Here is a 16100-nt window from a genome sequence, read left to right on the forward strand (position 1 = left end):
CCCATTTCAAATAAACAGGCGTTTCTACTACAATTAAAGAACGAAGTGTATGACTCATTGTAATGCATAGATACCATGTAATCTAGTAAGGTATGTTCTCCAACGTGACCTGAAAGTAAATAAGCATTTTATAAATGTAAAATGTATCATGTTGTCAATATCTAAATCAGGGGAAAAAAATCAACGAAAATAAAATTTAATTTACAAAAATGGAGAATATGGACAGTTTCAGAGCTGTACAAAAACATTTTACGTTTATCGTGTTGCAAAAAGCAATTTATTTTTAACTGTTATTTCCCAAATAGAACCCTTTCTCTCTCTAAGTGAAAATGAATTTCAGAGGCAATCAGGAACAAACCGGCTGGGTCGAGTGACGTTAATTGATTTAAACAGAGTGCTAAATTATTTTTATTCATACCAATTCGGTTCAGTTGTCAGGATGGCTAAGCAAAAATACAGAATAGGTAAGTTGAGTGTGAGGTATTGGTGTATGTGTACGCAGGATGGAACTCATGACAGTATCATCCCTCATTGTTGTATTTTATGAATTGATTTGTTCTGTCTAAAATCACATGCTGTTGACTAAATACCGCTTCATTGTCAGACGTTTATAAGTCCACTGTTTTAACTTCACTTTTTCTTCTGTCATAGAGCTGTATATGTCTAATTTAAATCAAAGTAGTCCGACTTCAGTCATGTTGGCCAACCTGGGGTAATATTTTTTGTGGTCCAAGCTCATGCCAATTTTAAGCCTTTTAATTATAGTCTATGAATGTGTGTGTGTGTGTGTGTGTGTGTGTGTGCAGGGCAACATTTACTAAGTCTCTTATCAAAGCTCGATACACAGTCAAAAGATAGCGGATTAATTGTTAGTTGCTAATGATAGCGGATTAATTGTTTGTTGCTAATGTGGTCATATAAAATCTCAACCTCGGCATTCGGTAGCAGCGATGGTTGCGGGATGGGATAAATATGTTGATGGCGGGAGGGGATTAAGTGAATGATGTTTTAATTTTCTTATCAAATAGATAAAGAACTAAGCAGTTATTTTTTACGACGGTATCGTCTTGTCCATATTTATCGTTTCAAGCAGGAATAGTAATCTTCGCAAAATACAAACGCACAGTCATATAAAATGTTGGCCACTCGTTATAACTTATTCAGTTTCTTCCCATAATACATTTCATGCGCGTTACTTACTGAATTGTCCAGTAGCACCAATTGATTGAGTCTGGTAAATAACGTAAACACACTAAAAGTTGATTGTTGTGCCATTTTATATGAGCAGAATATAAACATCAAAAAACCATAATCCCTAACATATTGTAGTAACAGAATGATGAGATGAATGCACCAGAGTATAAACGCTTCATATTAAAATCCGATAATAAATATTACTTAATACATTTCAGAATGAATGAATACATTAATTAGCGGTATTAATTAAAACTATAATTGGAATTGAAGCTTTGCCCTTTTATTCTTTGACCCAATATAGAACCCGCCGTACTTATCTACTCTAGCACAATTAGGTTACAACATGAGCGCAACAGCTTCGCGTTAAGCATAGAGCATGCGCGACGCATCGAAACGGCGAAAACGGATAACTTAGTACTAGAAGAATTTTATGGTTGTGTATTCAGGTGTTTGTGGGGTCGAACAAAGAAAAGTAGGTAGGCATATATGGGGGATGTAATGTTTATGACACGTAAGGAGGTCATGTGTAAATCATAACATACATACTACTGAATAACTGAATAAACTCTTTTGGAAAGAAACGTAAGAAACGAATTAGGGTTATTTCGACAGTGAAAAAGACATATACGGCCATGTACATTTCACTTGCTTTGTATGTATGTATATATATATATATATATATATATATATATATATATATATATATATATATATATATATTATAAGCCTTCGTATGTTTAAAGTTTAAATTACTCTTGGAATTAAAAAGAAATACAGTAACTTTGCAAAGAAGAATATGATGTTTGTTAGGTACTGTTGTTACACTGTTTATTAAAGTGTCGATTGGGAGTTAAACTGAATTTTAAAACATCGGATTCATATACTACCTTAATGAAATGTTCTATAATGCATTGTCAGTATCGGTATTAATAACGCTTGTCACAAACACTTATCTGTACAAAAACGTATAATAAGCATCTGATGACACCTTTGCAATCATCATCCATTTTTAAAAGATTTGTATCATTTTTGTATTTAATACACCAGTAAATGACCACAACATCCTTTCGACGGATTCACCGTAAGAGTTAAACAGTAACCTGGTCCAACTGTTGCAGTAGACAAATATTAAGCGTCGAAAATTTCTTCCTGAAATAAACAATGGTCGGAAACGCCACATATATAAATATGTTATTCTGACAGTACCTGGCTAATATAAACATAACAATGGCGGTATTATGTAAAAGCATATTTAGATTAAATCCAGTCATATTGATGTTGGAAAGGCACAAAGAATGGAGTTGAAAACGGAATTGTCATACGGTGAATATTCAATGGAATCTTCCCGGTAATAACCGCTTCTTTTCCATTGCTTATTGGGTTACCATCGTCTGCGATAAACCTCCTTAGGCCTAATTTACTTTTCTGTGTCTAATTGTGTATTTATCTAATGAAGGATCAATGTTACCAACAACAAATGGTTTGGCTCAAGTTCTGAAAGCTGCAATGAATATCCAATTATCACTTTCAGCAAATTAAATTCAAGAGTATTACAATCTTTATCAACATCTTCAATATCTGATTTCAATATTTTCTAATTCGGACAGGGATAATTTAGGGACGAAGAACATAATGGTTCTTTAAACTACGAGTGGGAAACTTGAGCACATTTCTGACTAAATTATTTACAGTGTTGTTAGAATTTATACTTTTAAATATATCTCCTCAAACTATACTTGTAAATGCGCTGACGCATTTCCAGTAGTAGATTTTGAATGGGGTTCTTAGAAACAATCTATTCATATGAATTGTTTTGGATAAAATTGTCACACGTTTGCCATACGATATAAGCTCACCGCATGCAAGACGTTTATGAACAAGTCTCTTCTTAGGGTGATAAATCTAAAATGTTCGCAATATTCTTGCGAGCTTTTAACTTTTTTCTTGGACTTAGTGCCTAGACATTCTCTGTAACATGCCAACCTAGTGGGTGAATGTCGTGGCATTGCCTTTGATAAGGATATGGGCCATGAATCAAACACTTACAATTTGAACTTATCAAACTAATCCGTTTTGTATAGCATTCAGATATCAATAGTTAAAACGGCCATGTTTTAGAGGATGCAGTTGTTATTAGGATGTCATCTGAATCTTGAGGACACACGGTACTAATGATATGGAAAAATGGGAACCTGCCTGGAAATGGGTGAACATATTTTAGAGTATACATAGGTTTGGCTCACCAGGATTGGGTAATAATGTAAGTTATGTTTTAGGAAAATGAATCATGTGAGAGCTTATCCTAGCTGCAAGTGAAACAAAATATAGACATTGTTTTATTGATTTAATTTAAGTCCTTTAATGGTCTTGGGTTTGGAACACTCATTACTAAAAATAGCACCTGACTCTTTGTTGCCAAATTACAAGCACATGTTTCAAACACATGCAGGTCCAGAAAATGTTGCGGCTCATATCCTTTCCTCAACAAAGAAGCTGGCATCCAGGTTTCGTCTTTACTGATAAATATAGGTTTGATCACGAGCACTCAAAAATTTTAATTTATTGATTTTTTAATATCTTGTTGTTCGCATAGGTTTACTATGGAAACTTATTTAGTACCATGAGCCCTTAAGACACTCTCTGTCAATGAGTTTCACAGCTCCAACGGTAAACTACAAATCGCCATTTCTTCTAAAGTAGCCGACATGAAAATCATATTTCGAACATAAACATGGAGGGATATTTGTATTCGAATTAACACTGTTAATATTGATTCATCGCGTATCGTATGACAAGCTATCCTTATTTTTTCAGCATGGTCGGGCGCATTAAAGTAGCTAATTTTCCCACTGAATAAATAGCAAGTGTTTACTATCTAATGTTAAGGCGCTGATATTTCCCCTATAATCAGTGATGAAGTACTCACCTCTAGATTCAATAGGAACGAAGCTCTCTTTGTTTGTAATTGCACAGGTAGCCATATATTTTGCGATCACATGCAAAACTGAAATAAGCTCCTCGCAATCGACATATAAATGGGAATCAAGATAATATAGCCATAGCCTTTCGAAAAAAATTTACCTTCGAAGAACAAACAAAGGTTTTATTTTGTTTCATCGTCCAACCGATTCACATTTCAAAAAGAAATAATTTAAATCCGTTGGTATTTTTTATACACTACAACCCGTAACCCATTCATAAAACAAATTATCAATGTGTTTCTCAAAGCAAAAATACATGCATACATACATACATACATACATACATATACCCTCGCATACAGATACGCACGTACACATACACACACTTATATACATACAAACATACATACATGAAAGCATTGGCATACATTTGCTCAGGCACACATAACAATACGATTATCCATGATATACGAAATGGTACACCTTCGCAAATAACCCTGATAAGATAGTCCTTAGGATTGGCTAAATGCAACAAAATTTTATCATAACGGAGAACCTATTTTCAGTGATTTAACAGCGTGTTATTTATTCCATCTGGTGTAATATATATATATATATATATATATATATATATATATATATATATATATATATATATATATATATATATATATATATATATATATATATATATAGTTATGCATCATTTTATTTCACTACTTAACAAGACTGGTTTGTTAACTTGAGTATGATCCTTTATTAATGAATGAAATCCATATTAAGTCATTTCCCAACATATAAACTAAGATACCTTTTTGCTAATATCTTTTAAGCTCTCTCCATATTTTAGAGGGTTACTTTGGGCTATATTAGTTTGATATAATCTGTAACCTTATAGTTCTTCGAAATGTCCTTAGCTTCATTTTACCTTATCCAGCTCGGAGGATTTTATTACAATTTTAATATTGTTTTTTTTTTACAGCAAGCCAGTCAATGTTTGGACACATCGGTAACATGTTATTACAGGCATGTTCTATATTTACTGTTGTCAGATTAGATAACATTGTTGTAGCTGCGGCAGCAGCTAGGTTCAATTTTCCTTTGTTTGGTAGGATAAAGTGCTTAAAACTTACCTCCACTTTTTAATGGGGATATTCCTAAGGTGTTATTTTATTCTTGCCTGTACAATGATGTCCAGCTGTACTGCAACAATGGGTCAGATACATACTGCATGGGTGAAAGGTGAACTATAATCAATAACAATAATAAATCAAGCTATATTCTTTCCCGGGTTTTTTTCCCAGCCAAAAATGGGACAATAATGCATTGCAAAATATATAGCATTAGTAATGTAATACTGATACTATCTAACAGAGGCGTTACTTGGATGCTAATTTCGCAACATAATATAATCGTTCATGAAGTGTCGTTGAGCTGCTAGGAATTTTGCCAAACTTTTTAAAGAACACACAACTTTTGAATTTCCATATATCAGAAAAGAATCCGATGAAACAAAATTACCTCTAATTTAAAAGATGTTCCTATCCTTTAGACGTACGTCAATATGCGCTTGCTAACAAGGTAACACATATGTTGGTCTAATATGATGAACTGTTCCATTTCCATGTTTCTATTTTTACCCGGTCTTGTTTTGTTAAACCGTGTAGTAGTTTTGAAATTGCTGTATGGGGCAAATATATATTCCCAAAATAATCTCAGAAATATGTCGTTCGGCTGGGACAGCTATGGTACTGGTAGCTCCTGCTGAAGTTACTCGGAACATGTGCAAGAGTGCAGTGTCTACAACGTTCTTCAATAATTCATCTGCAGGCAGCTGATTTCTCATTACTTGATCCTTAAGCAATATCAAATTTTATGAATTAATATTACAAGGAAAGCATAATAACGACCACAAAGTACATATTTGCTTTGAGATGAAAATATGTGCAAGAGAGGTTTCATAAAGTGTGAGGCTCCTATATTTTCCCCAATGATGAGAGTCTTTTCAGCAGTGGAGCTAAACAAAATACAATGCAATGAGTCGCCTCGTAAAACTTGTGGATATCATCATTGGTCGGAATCACATTGGAAGGAAGTACGCTGTTCTTGAAATCATAACTTGTAACCTCAAGAGATTTGGTAAGCACTTCAACCGAGCCCCGGACATTGTATACTATTGGTGGTTCAATCGCTACGTTACAACAGACTGCATTGAAGCCAATCCCGCAAAATACCCTCTCCGCAATTTGCATCGTAACTTAATGAATCATCATAGTTGATTAGCTTATCGAGGCTTCCACTGGATTGTTCAGACGTTCAGTACCCGACTAAATGACTTAAATTGCGTGTTTCTTTCGTTCCTAAGCAATTAATGTAAAAACATGTTTGCCTTTTTTAGCATGATCGCGGGCTGCGGATTTTCACTGACTCTCCCAGGGTGTAAGTTATGGTCATCAAGCAAATGCTGAGTGCTAAATATACTCATGCAAAGTCAACACAGAAGATGTATTGTATCAGGCTTACTGCACAGGCAAACTATTCGGGAAATATATATATATTTGTAATGATATTTATGCAAACATAACACTTCAATGTTGAATATTTGTATTGTACGTGTGTGCGTATGTATGTGTGAATAATTTAATCCTTTGAAAATCACTGTTCGATAACGAACTTTATTGAGTAGTTAAAACTTGTTTCTATAATGTACATGGAAATGTTTTGTTATAAAGATCGAGTTCACCCAAACGTTGCTGGTGTTTTCGAGGATGACATGTATTATTGTGTGCAAGATACAATGTAGTCAAGATCGCCGATGTGAAACAACGTTTTTTTTTTTCTTTCTCCTTTTATCACTGTTTGACCCGGAATACAAGCTGACTTTGGAACAGAACTCAATCATTGGAAATGCCTGTACAGGTCAACCTTTACATCAGATTCCATGCATCTGGAAAGAATCCATCCTGAACATTCTGGGACGTAAAAATCACTATTTTCAAATTATTATTCCAAAACCTTGTTCGATCTCATTATTGATGTAATTTGAGTCTTTTCGGTTTAAGATCACACGAGAACCATTGCCAAAATGCCCGCTAGAGATTTGTTTCTTAATGGAATTGAATGGAGAAAATTGAAATGAAAATATATCAAAAGAGAAAATTATTCATACTGAACCGAAACGTGAGTAGTATTTCACACGCTACTGACAGTATTCCCAGAAGCTTAATAAGGTATATTCTTTGTTAGTATGCGTGTGTGATTACTGTCCTATAATTTTCAAAATCCCCAATGTTCGTATAACTTGAACTAGCGGACATGGACTGGCTGGCGACGAATCGAGGTAGCCTCAGTGGCAATAGTACTTGCGATGAGATGACAGCCTAACTCATTTGGTCATTAGCAGCCACACGTGCAATTTCCGCTCGCCTGACCCGAGAAAAAATGTTGAAACATAACTACGCTGCCGCTGCACAGAGCTGCTTGACATTTAACTGTTGTTCTTCTGTGCGAAGTCCTAACATTGCAAGGATAATTGTTTTTTTCTTGATGCTCTAATTAACCGTTCTCGATCTTTGGTTTTGAGTTATTTCACGCTGGGCAATAATGTATATACACTGAAAATATCAGTTTCAGCAAATTAATTTTTAAACTAGTCTCCGCTCGGATTGGTATTTTTGAGATGTTATCATGTATGTCAAATCTGTAAGCTAATACAATTCTGTTCTTTCGCTGTTCTAAATAGTAACGCTACATACAGAGGATACAAAAACATCACTTTGGCACTATGCTGGAGGGACCGCAAAGCTTACTCTCGTGAATATGTAAGCGCTGGAAAGAAAGTCACTTCGCGGAGTAAAAATAAATCCTTGGGTTAGAAGTCTAGGATTCCAGATCAGTAACAATAATCTCAAATCTTCATAATATCGCATCCTTGTTTAACGACGTGCATGCTGTTGCTCGTTGCTGGTCCTTGTAATGAAATGATTTAAATTAATTATAATGTTTACCCGCATGTACGAAACAAAACGATATAAGAAGCAAGACGAGATAGTACAATATCTTCTGCTGCGAAAAATCTTACTTCTAATCACACCCTAATTCTGGCTATTGTGTTTCATGTTAATATTGTCTGTACGACCTTCAGTGGATTTGGTAGTAGGAATTGAAGGTTTATCTTCATTATGTTTCAATTTGTGCAGGGAACCACTCCGGTGGCCTAGTGGTTAGAGCGTCCGCATGATAAGTGGGAGGTCGTGGGTTAAATCCCCGGCCGAGTCATACCAAAGACTTACAAAAATGGTACTATCAGCTACCTCGCTTGGCGCTCAGCATTAAGAGGTTAGTGTTAGGACTGGTCGGCCTGGTGTCAGGATAATATGACTGGGTGGGACATCATGCTACGTGTCTGCGGCATGATGCCCCAGTGTATGACATCGCTTTAAACTGCCACACTACAGACATTGTAGCGATATGACTGAACAATTGTTAAAGCTACGTGAAAAATCCTAGTCACACACACACACACAATACCTTCAGGGTTATATTATTCGATTGTGAATCGAAAACATATACATTCTCATGGAAAAGTAGCAGATGTTGAGATCTGTCAACGTCGTATTGCTTGCCCGTATCATTAGATCGCCCTCGAAACAAACTGATGAGTATATCTAAAGGTTATATGTCCACCATATCTTCATTTTCGAAGATGCGTCTAAATTATGGACCTGCTTTTCAAAGTTGTGTTTACACATTGATGTCTCTTTGTGTTGTTGACTTTCTAAACTCTGGCGTCTCTGATAAATTGTTCAGGTCTCATTGAAGAAAATGTATCGGGTATCCACGATACAAACATCAATGAAATTCGCAAACTTTTCTAAATACTAACCTTTCATGTAGAATATACAATCAATATTATCTCACATTTTAATAAGATTGTGCTTGATACTTTATTATCGGACATTAATTTCTACAATAATCCCCACCCTTTAGAGACAATAAAGTAAAACTTTCATTGGATGGAATAATATCTCCTTGATCCAAACGTTATTACCATCAACTTGCAATATGTATATATATATATATATATATATATATATATATATATATATATATATATATATATATATATATATATATGAATGCATTCATGCATACATACATACATACATACATACATATACAATCCCGTTCTCAGTTTGCTTGGTTGGTTTTTCATAAGATTTGTATCTCATATGTAATGATCCAACTATTTATATGTGTGAAGGTGTATCGGTAACCCCACACATTCCGCATGACAGTTATAGGTATGTCGAGTTTGTATATGGTTAATTCGCTGTTAACTATTAAGCTTAATTTTCTGTTATTTTGTCTTATTTTCAGAAATGGGACCTATGAAGATAGTTTCATCGGTGGTTCTATTTCTTGCAATCGCTTATGTTGTACAGATCGCTGACGGATCTGATACCAAAATTTCTGGTAAGATCCCTGTTTTGACACCATATTTATTGAGACCTATCCAACGTTGACGTTGAATAGTATGCATAATCTTCAGATCAAAAAGATATTGGCGAATAATTATAAGTCGGTTCTTTAATTCTTTAATTTTATTATGTTATTACATTTGATGTTAAAATAAAGTAAATGAAAATTGGAGCCTACATTAACTCCGAAATTTATATCTATTGGTTATAAATCTAAGCTAGCGACCACTTAAACCAATATTAAATATGTAAATCAATTTACTGTTGCTCAATATAACTTCAGAACGTGTGTCCAAGTAATATTACATGGCTTTTAGATGTTTTTTTCTTTCTGAAATCATCTCTGATTAATGTTTGAACCCTAAATGTATGGTCTGCTGAGTTCGCTAGTTTTGTCCATACCTCTTAACTTACACACATTGTTATGGATATACGAACAAGGCAAATATCGTTTGCATTGGTTTCATTCCTTCTTAAATCTAATAATTATTTTTTGATTTCAGTAATGCAGTAGTTTCGAAATAACATTTTCCAGATGTACTATTTTCACAACCCATTATTAACGTCAGGAATGTTATATCTCATGCATAACGCATTGGTGATCTCTTCATGATTGGAAGACGAGCTAGTGATTTTTTGGACGATTATATCTGTGCCAGCCGTGATTAAACGTCAGAGTTAAGATATATTTCATTATTTTAGTTTCGATATCATCGTATCCTAACCTCTTTAGAATAGGAATTTGGCAAACCTTTAATATACAATGTAGTGTTGATTACATGGAAACAAATTTAGACACAAGCCATATTGAAGACGCGTGTGCTGTTTAGTTAGCGGGTAGGAGAGCATAAAACATTAGTGTTTGACACATTTATTTATTAAAGCTTTCGAACCAAAGACAAGAATTAAACTGCTTCGTAAATGTATTATAAACGTTCAAGTTCTTAATTCTATGAACCTGTAAAGACATATTATCGTGGACATAAATCTGCTGCCACATGATGACACATCATTAATAATAATAGTAGATGCATTAGATTTAATTAAGTTGAGTAAATTTGTTTTAACGAGAAATCGATATTTCCGTCATAGACAGCATGTGCCCAGATTATGAACTGACAAATGGTTCCGTGTCTGTTGAGAACCTCGGGGAAGACCAGATGAACAACACACACCGTGCAACAATCAGATTGACCTGTAATGAAGGCTACGTATTTCCGTCTGATCATGGCCAGCTTTACAATACATCTATAACAGCAGTATGCCAAAACAATGGAACATGGACAACTATGATGCGTTGCGAAGGTTATTTTATTTTTTGTTTAGTTTATTGTGACGTTATTGAGACGTCAATATAGTGTGTGCTACATCTACCAACGTTATTAGGTGAATATACTTCGCTTTAGTAGTGTATTTGCGAGCTGTGTATTGACTGATCAATATTTTTTTCTCAATATTTTATTTATAATGTGAAAAATATAATGTTATTTAATGCCATTTTAAATTCAGTTTTCTTCAAAGAAATGTCTAATTGTTATTTTTTTAGGGCTATATATTATAATTTAATAAAATGTGAAAATAATAATAAAACTTTTTTGTAGAGAAATATTCATCATATCTAAAACGTGTTCTAATTGCCTTTCATTAAGTGTCTTTATTTTGCATCAGTTATATTAAACTTTCATTAGAATGTTCATGTTCAAAAATTAAATCCGGCTTTAGCAGATTAAAGGGTCTGGCTAACTTATCCTCTATACATTTCAGTACATGTAAGTAGTGTACGTTACAATTAAACCATCTTTATTTATTTTATTAAAGTGAATTATTTCCATCCACCATCCTTCAGTTTTTAAATGTTCAGGTTTTGTTGCTCGTCAAGCTAATTGTTATAAAACAAAAATAATTATATGTGCTCTGGCTCAGGGTTCACACATATTTTGAGGGAATCATAGCTTAGTAATGCTCAATGATGATTGTGGGAAACACCCTTCTGCTGAGCCTGCTTCCAACAAAAAGTAGGAATCATTGCAAAATGAACAATCTACTGTCACAATCATATGAAACAAATTAAATTCCCCACATAAAACAGGCCGAATCTTATATGCAGGGCTTCTCCTACACGATTTGATTTGTCCTCACTGAATACCTCTTGCGTGTCTAGTTTCAAGCATTTCATTTTATCGAACGTAATAAACAAAAGCTCTAATGCTTCAAGTTATGTCGATGCAACAGATGGATTCAAGAAAGGTGCTGATGCCGAAAAAGCAGCAAAAGCCCCCAAGAGGGCTTCGTTAAGGGAAAAATAAGATTGTTAGACGCTTATATTTTCAATACCCAGTCATAAAAACAAAGTACTAATTAAAACTTTAACAAATTCACAGAACAAATACATTAGTAAAGTCATCAAAAAACTCACAGAACATGCTTAAGACGACATATCCTCCGCATGTGGCAACGACCATGGTATGCCTCCCAGATATTTTCGAAACGATTTGTATCCATACTAATTTAACAGTTCATTTGAACAATGACCAATCGAGATGTTTCATTCAAATGTCACAGTAAGGAATTAAGTGACAGGATTAACAGGATACCCATTAGTAGATGAAATATTTCAAATTAAATTATCGTTGTGTTTTTCCCTATAACTACGTAAAGGAAGATACGTTGATGGTACGCAATATATTTAAAATATATAGATATTTATAAATGAATGATCATAATCTAAATGGCAGATTGTTTAAAACATGATATTATGGTTATAGAATATAAGGCAAGTAGAATTATAATTCCAAGAAAGGATCTCAATCAGGCAATGTTTGAATATTGAATACATGCAACGAGTTAAATAATATCCAGCTTTTGCTAACCTTGAAGACATTAATCAAGGAGTTTCGTAAATTTAGTATTAAATCATTACCATTTGAGATGTTGTTTGTCACTTACTTTATACTTAGACTGGAGAGAAGGAGAAGGAAGAGCCCACAAAGTTTGGTACTTCACTTTGATACACACGCAGCTCCTTTTAATACTTGTGTATAAAAAATAGTCCCAGACGATAGAGATAGCAGTATCGAACACTTGTAATAGTTTTAAGCGTATCCGTTTTGTAACAAATATCAATTACAAGAGCAAATGCCGTCCGATCATTAGACCATCTAGGTTAGCTGCGAAATAACACAACAATTGTTGTGTACGTCTCTGAGGGTGTATTGGTTGATGCAAAACTGTGCTGGATGTAAAAGTATTGCTGAGAACTGAGATTTAGCGCTGCTGATTTGCGATTGTTTGGGTGTAGTTATTAACTGATTGGATGTTCTTGTGACCAGATAGTTGCATGACTTGACTTTTAACAATAGAATACAGTAGACAATGCCAACTATAATTTAGAGCTGGAATGGCATAACACAATAAGAAACATGTAGGTCGTTTGAACTATTTTACCGGGTAAGAATGCTGTAGTTGGATAACTTTGTCTGTTGGAACCCCGGCGTACGTCCACATTTTTTCTGTCTCCAGCGGTGATTTATTTTCGCTCCTATAAGTTAACATTTAAATCACTGTTGCACGTAGGGTGGATTGCATGTTATATGTATAGCACCCCCTCTACCACACCCACCTTCAATTGACCAATATACTTAGTTTTATTTATGGCTGTACTTGTTTGGGGTTTAACGCCACGTTTCGAACACATGAAATGGTATATATGGATTAACGAGCCCCTGTTAGGTAAATTAGGTAAATAGGCGGTATTGAGACCGACGCGACCTTTATCTCCAATTCCTTTCGAGTAATCGATTCGAAAAATAACCTCCAAAATGTTGATAGTAATAATAAAATAAAAACATTCCTAAAAGCCGAGTAAGTACAATATTCTCACGACCACAGCCAATCATTAAAGATAATACTGCGAAGCAATTTCATGAAATTAGTTGTACTATTAAAGATCACGTGACATGATATGTTAATATGTTGTCATATCAATAATATTAAATTACATACACTACATGCAAACTGTTAGGAATATGTGATCAAGCCAATTATAATGTTTTATGTAGGATTTAATGTGAGATAAGAGGTGGAAATACATATGATAACTAAACATATATGGTAAAGCATATCACAATAATTATAAAGTTACAGTTCGATAATTGCAGAAAACAATACATCAATGTAAAGGTCACATATTAAGGAAAGAGACGTCATCAGTTTATATATGTTACATGTGCCATCCACCATCTGTTATAAACATTGCATTGGTGGACTTAAAAGTAATACTTCAAATTATGTAATCTAGTGATAATTACTAAACTACCACCTGCCCTGCTTCTCCTTATGCCATAGCAACGTCTTGTGAGACATTTCAGGTTTTCGTCAGATTATGCGCTTGCTGTTTATGCTGATACATACCAGGCCTACGACAACACAAGCCAGTGAAGTAATCCAAGAAATCACATAGACATTCCATCACCTCCGCAGTGCAGTAATAAGCAGCACTGGTTTAGATTGTCGCTGAGGGGCTAAAAGGCTAGCAATATATGTCGGCAACATGGTCGACGGCTGAGATTCCTTCAACAACAAATATGATTTCTTAATTTTTACTGCATGAATGTTGTAATGATTGTGTCAGCGTCTGTGCGATTTTCGGTACAATTTAACAGATTTTTGCAACATCTTCTCGTGTCTAGAATATTAATTCTATTTTAGTTTCTTGAAAATGTGTTGAAAGGTAACTGCATACTTTTGATAATGGCGTCTTTGCGTACATTCTTTTATGTATTTCATTACACAGGTCAGAAATTGTGTATACTGCAATCAATGTATGATGTTTTTCGTGTGCACAAATGTGTTGTTTAACTGTAAAGTTTGTTGGTCAACTTTCTTCTTCTCTCTGGTTACGTGATCAATACAAACAGGCATGATATGTATATTTTAATTCCATAAGTTATGTTGTGCTCTTGTTTCCACATTCAGGAATTTCAGTATTTTCAAACACTCAGTAGTTATATGCATCTGGATATTGTTATATATGTATTGTGATTTCTTTCTTTCTATCTTTCTATCCATCAACATATTCATCTATCTGTCATTATATCCATATATCCATCTATCAATCGTTCTATCTGTATCCCGGTCTATCATTCAATCAATCAATCAATAAATCAATCAATCAATCGATATATATATATATATATATATATATATATATATATATATATATATATATATATATATATATATATATATATATATATATATATTTCGATCTATCTATCTATCTATCTGTGCATGCATTTACCATCTTGTAAGTTTATATGTGACCTCACGCAAAGTGCTTCTTTAATGGAGGCTTATAAAGCTATGTGATATAATTAATACGAGGTTTGATAGACAGAGCACAAGGTAAGTATATTGGCTGATATCATGATTATTTAAATTCGAAACTATGTAGAAGATCACGGGCACGCACGTCTCCAGTGATATTTGTTTTTATCACTTATCGCAGTGCAATATATTATTTAACAGTCTGTATTTTCTTCAAACAGTATCTCTTAATATAGTTGAAATATATTTAGCAATTAGGATAATGGAAACTAAATATTCAGGTGTTCAATTTGTGGTTATACCAAAGGAAAAACTATATCTGCAATAACGACATAAGAATCGGAACAAATAAAATAAAACAAATATGGAAAGCACTCAATACTCTATTTTTCCTTGTACCTTTTAGTCGTACTATGTCCATCAATGCACCTTGGATTCCAACCCGCTTCATGGCATTTGACTGATGGTATTGCAGGCACATATTCTTATAGATCCATAGCTACTATGACTTGTAATCAGGGATACCACGTGGAAGGGCCTAGTGACATTCACTGTGGAGGAGATGGCAATTGGCATCCATGGGGCTGGGGAAGATGTGTCGGTAGGTTAGGCTGAAACCTTTTTATTAAGCAAGTTTAGGTGTTAATTTTATTTTATTTTAATAGTATAATATCTGGCAACTTGCAGCACATCTCTAATCAACATTTATATTCCTCTCAATATATCGTTATTGGAGCACATGGATATGAGAGGATCTTTGTGTTTGAATGCAGAATTTAGAGGAAATTCAGTCAGGTAAACTTAAAAGAAGATGTTATGTATTGAATACCGGGATATATATTTATCACAGAGAAATACATGCTACTAAACTAGCCCCGAAACTTATAGCTTATGGTCGCACATTTTATCTTGTAGTCATTAAAAAGTAGTTTATCTAAAGACACATTTTCGCAAAATACTGAAAATTAAAAGAATTATCATTTACTGATATTCTTTGTTTCTTTCAATGTGTCCATAATGGCATTTTTTCTCCCTTTTTATTTTATTTTATTATGTAACAAGACTATAATCAAATAAACATATGTAGAAACAACTTTATCTGGCATAACCATACTTTAAATTTTTCCGTCTGACTAAAACATATTATTATTAATGAATATAACTTACACGTGACTTT

General features: G+C 33.9%; 1 protein-coding gene across 3 annotated transcripts in view; it reads left to right on the forward strand.

Moving 5' to 3' along the window:
- The first annotated feature begins 368 nt into the window (after positions 1-368).
- LOC149807870 (P-selectin-like) overlaps positions 369-16100 on the forward strand; it is a 33894-nt gene continuing 18162 nt past the window's right edge. For 2 of the 3 annotated variants that reach the window (XM_089947713.1, XM_089947793.1), the window contains exons 1-4: positions 369-464; positions 9498-9593; positions 10691-10903; positions 15330-15524. In XM_089947713.1, the coding sequence (XP_089803839.1) occupies positions 440-464; positions 9498-9593; positions 10691-10903; positions 15330-15524 (529 nt within the window). In that variant the 5' untranslated portion in view covers positions 369-439. The remainder of the gene's footprint in view (positions 465-9497; positions 9594-10690; positions 10904-15329; positions 15525-16100) is intronic. The other variant, XM_089947864.1, reaches the window with a different exon arrangement.

The sequence above is a fragment of the Sinohyriopsis cumingii genome, chromosome 1, assembly GCF_028554795.1.
Source record: "Sinohyriopsis cumingii isolate HCF-2022 chromosome 1, ASM2855479v2, whole genome shotgun sequence".
Lineage (NCBI taxonomy): Eukaryota > Metazoa > Mollusca > Bivalvia > Unionida > Unionidae > Sinohyriopsis > Sinohyriopsis cumingii.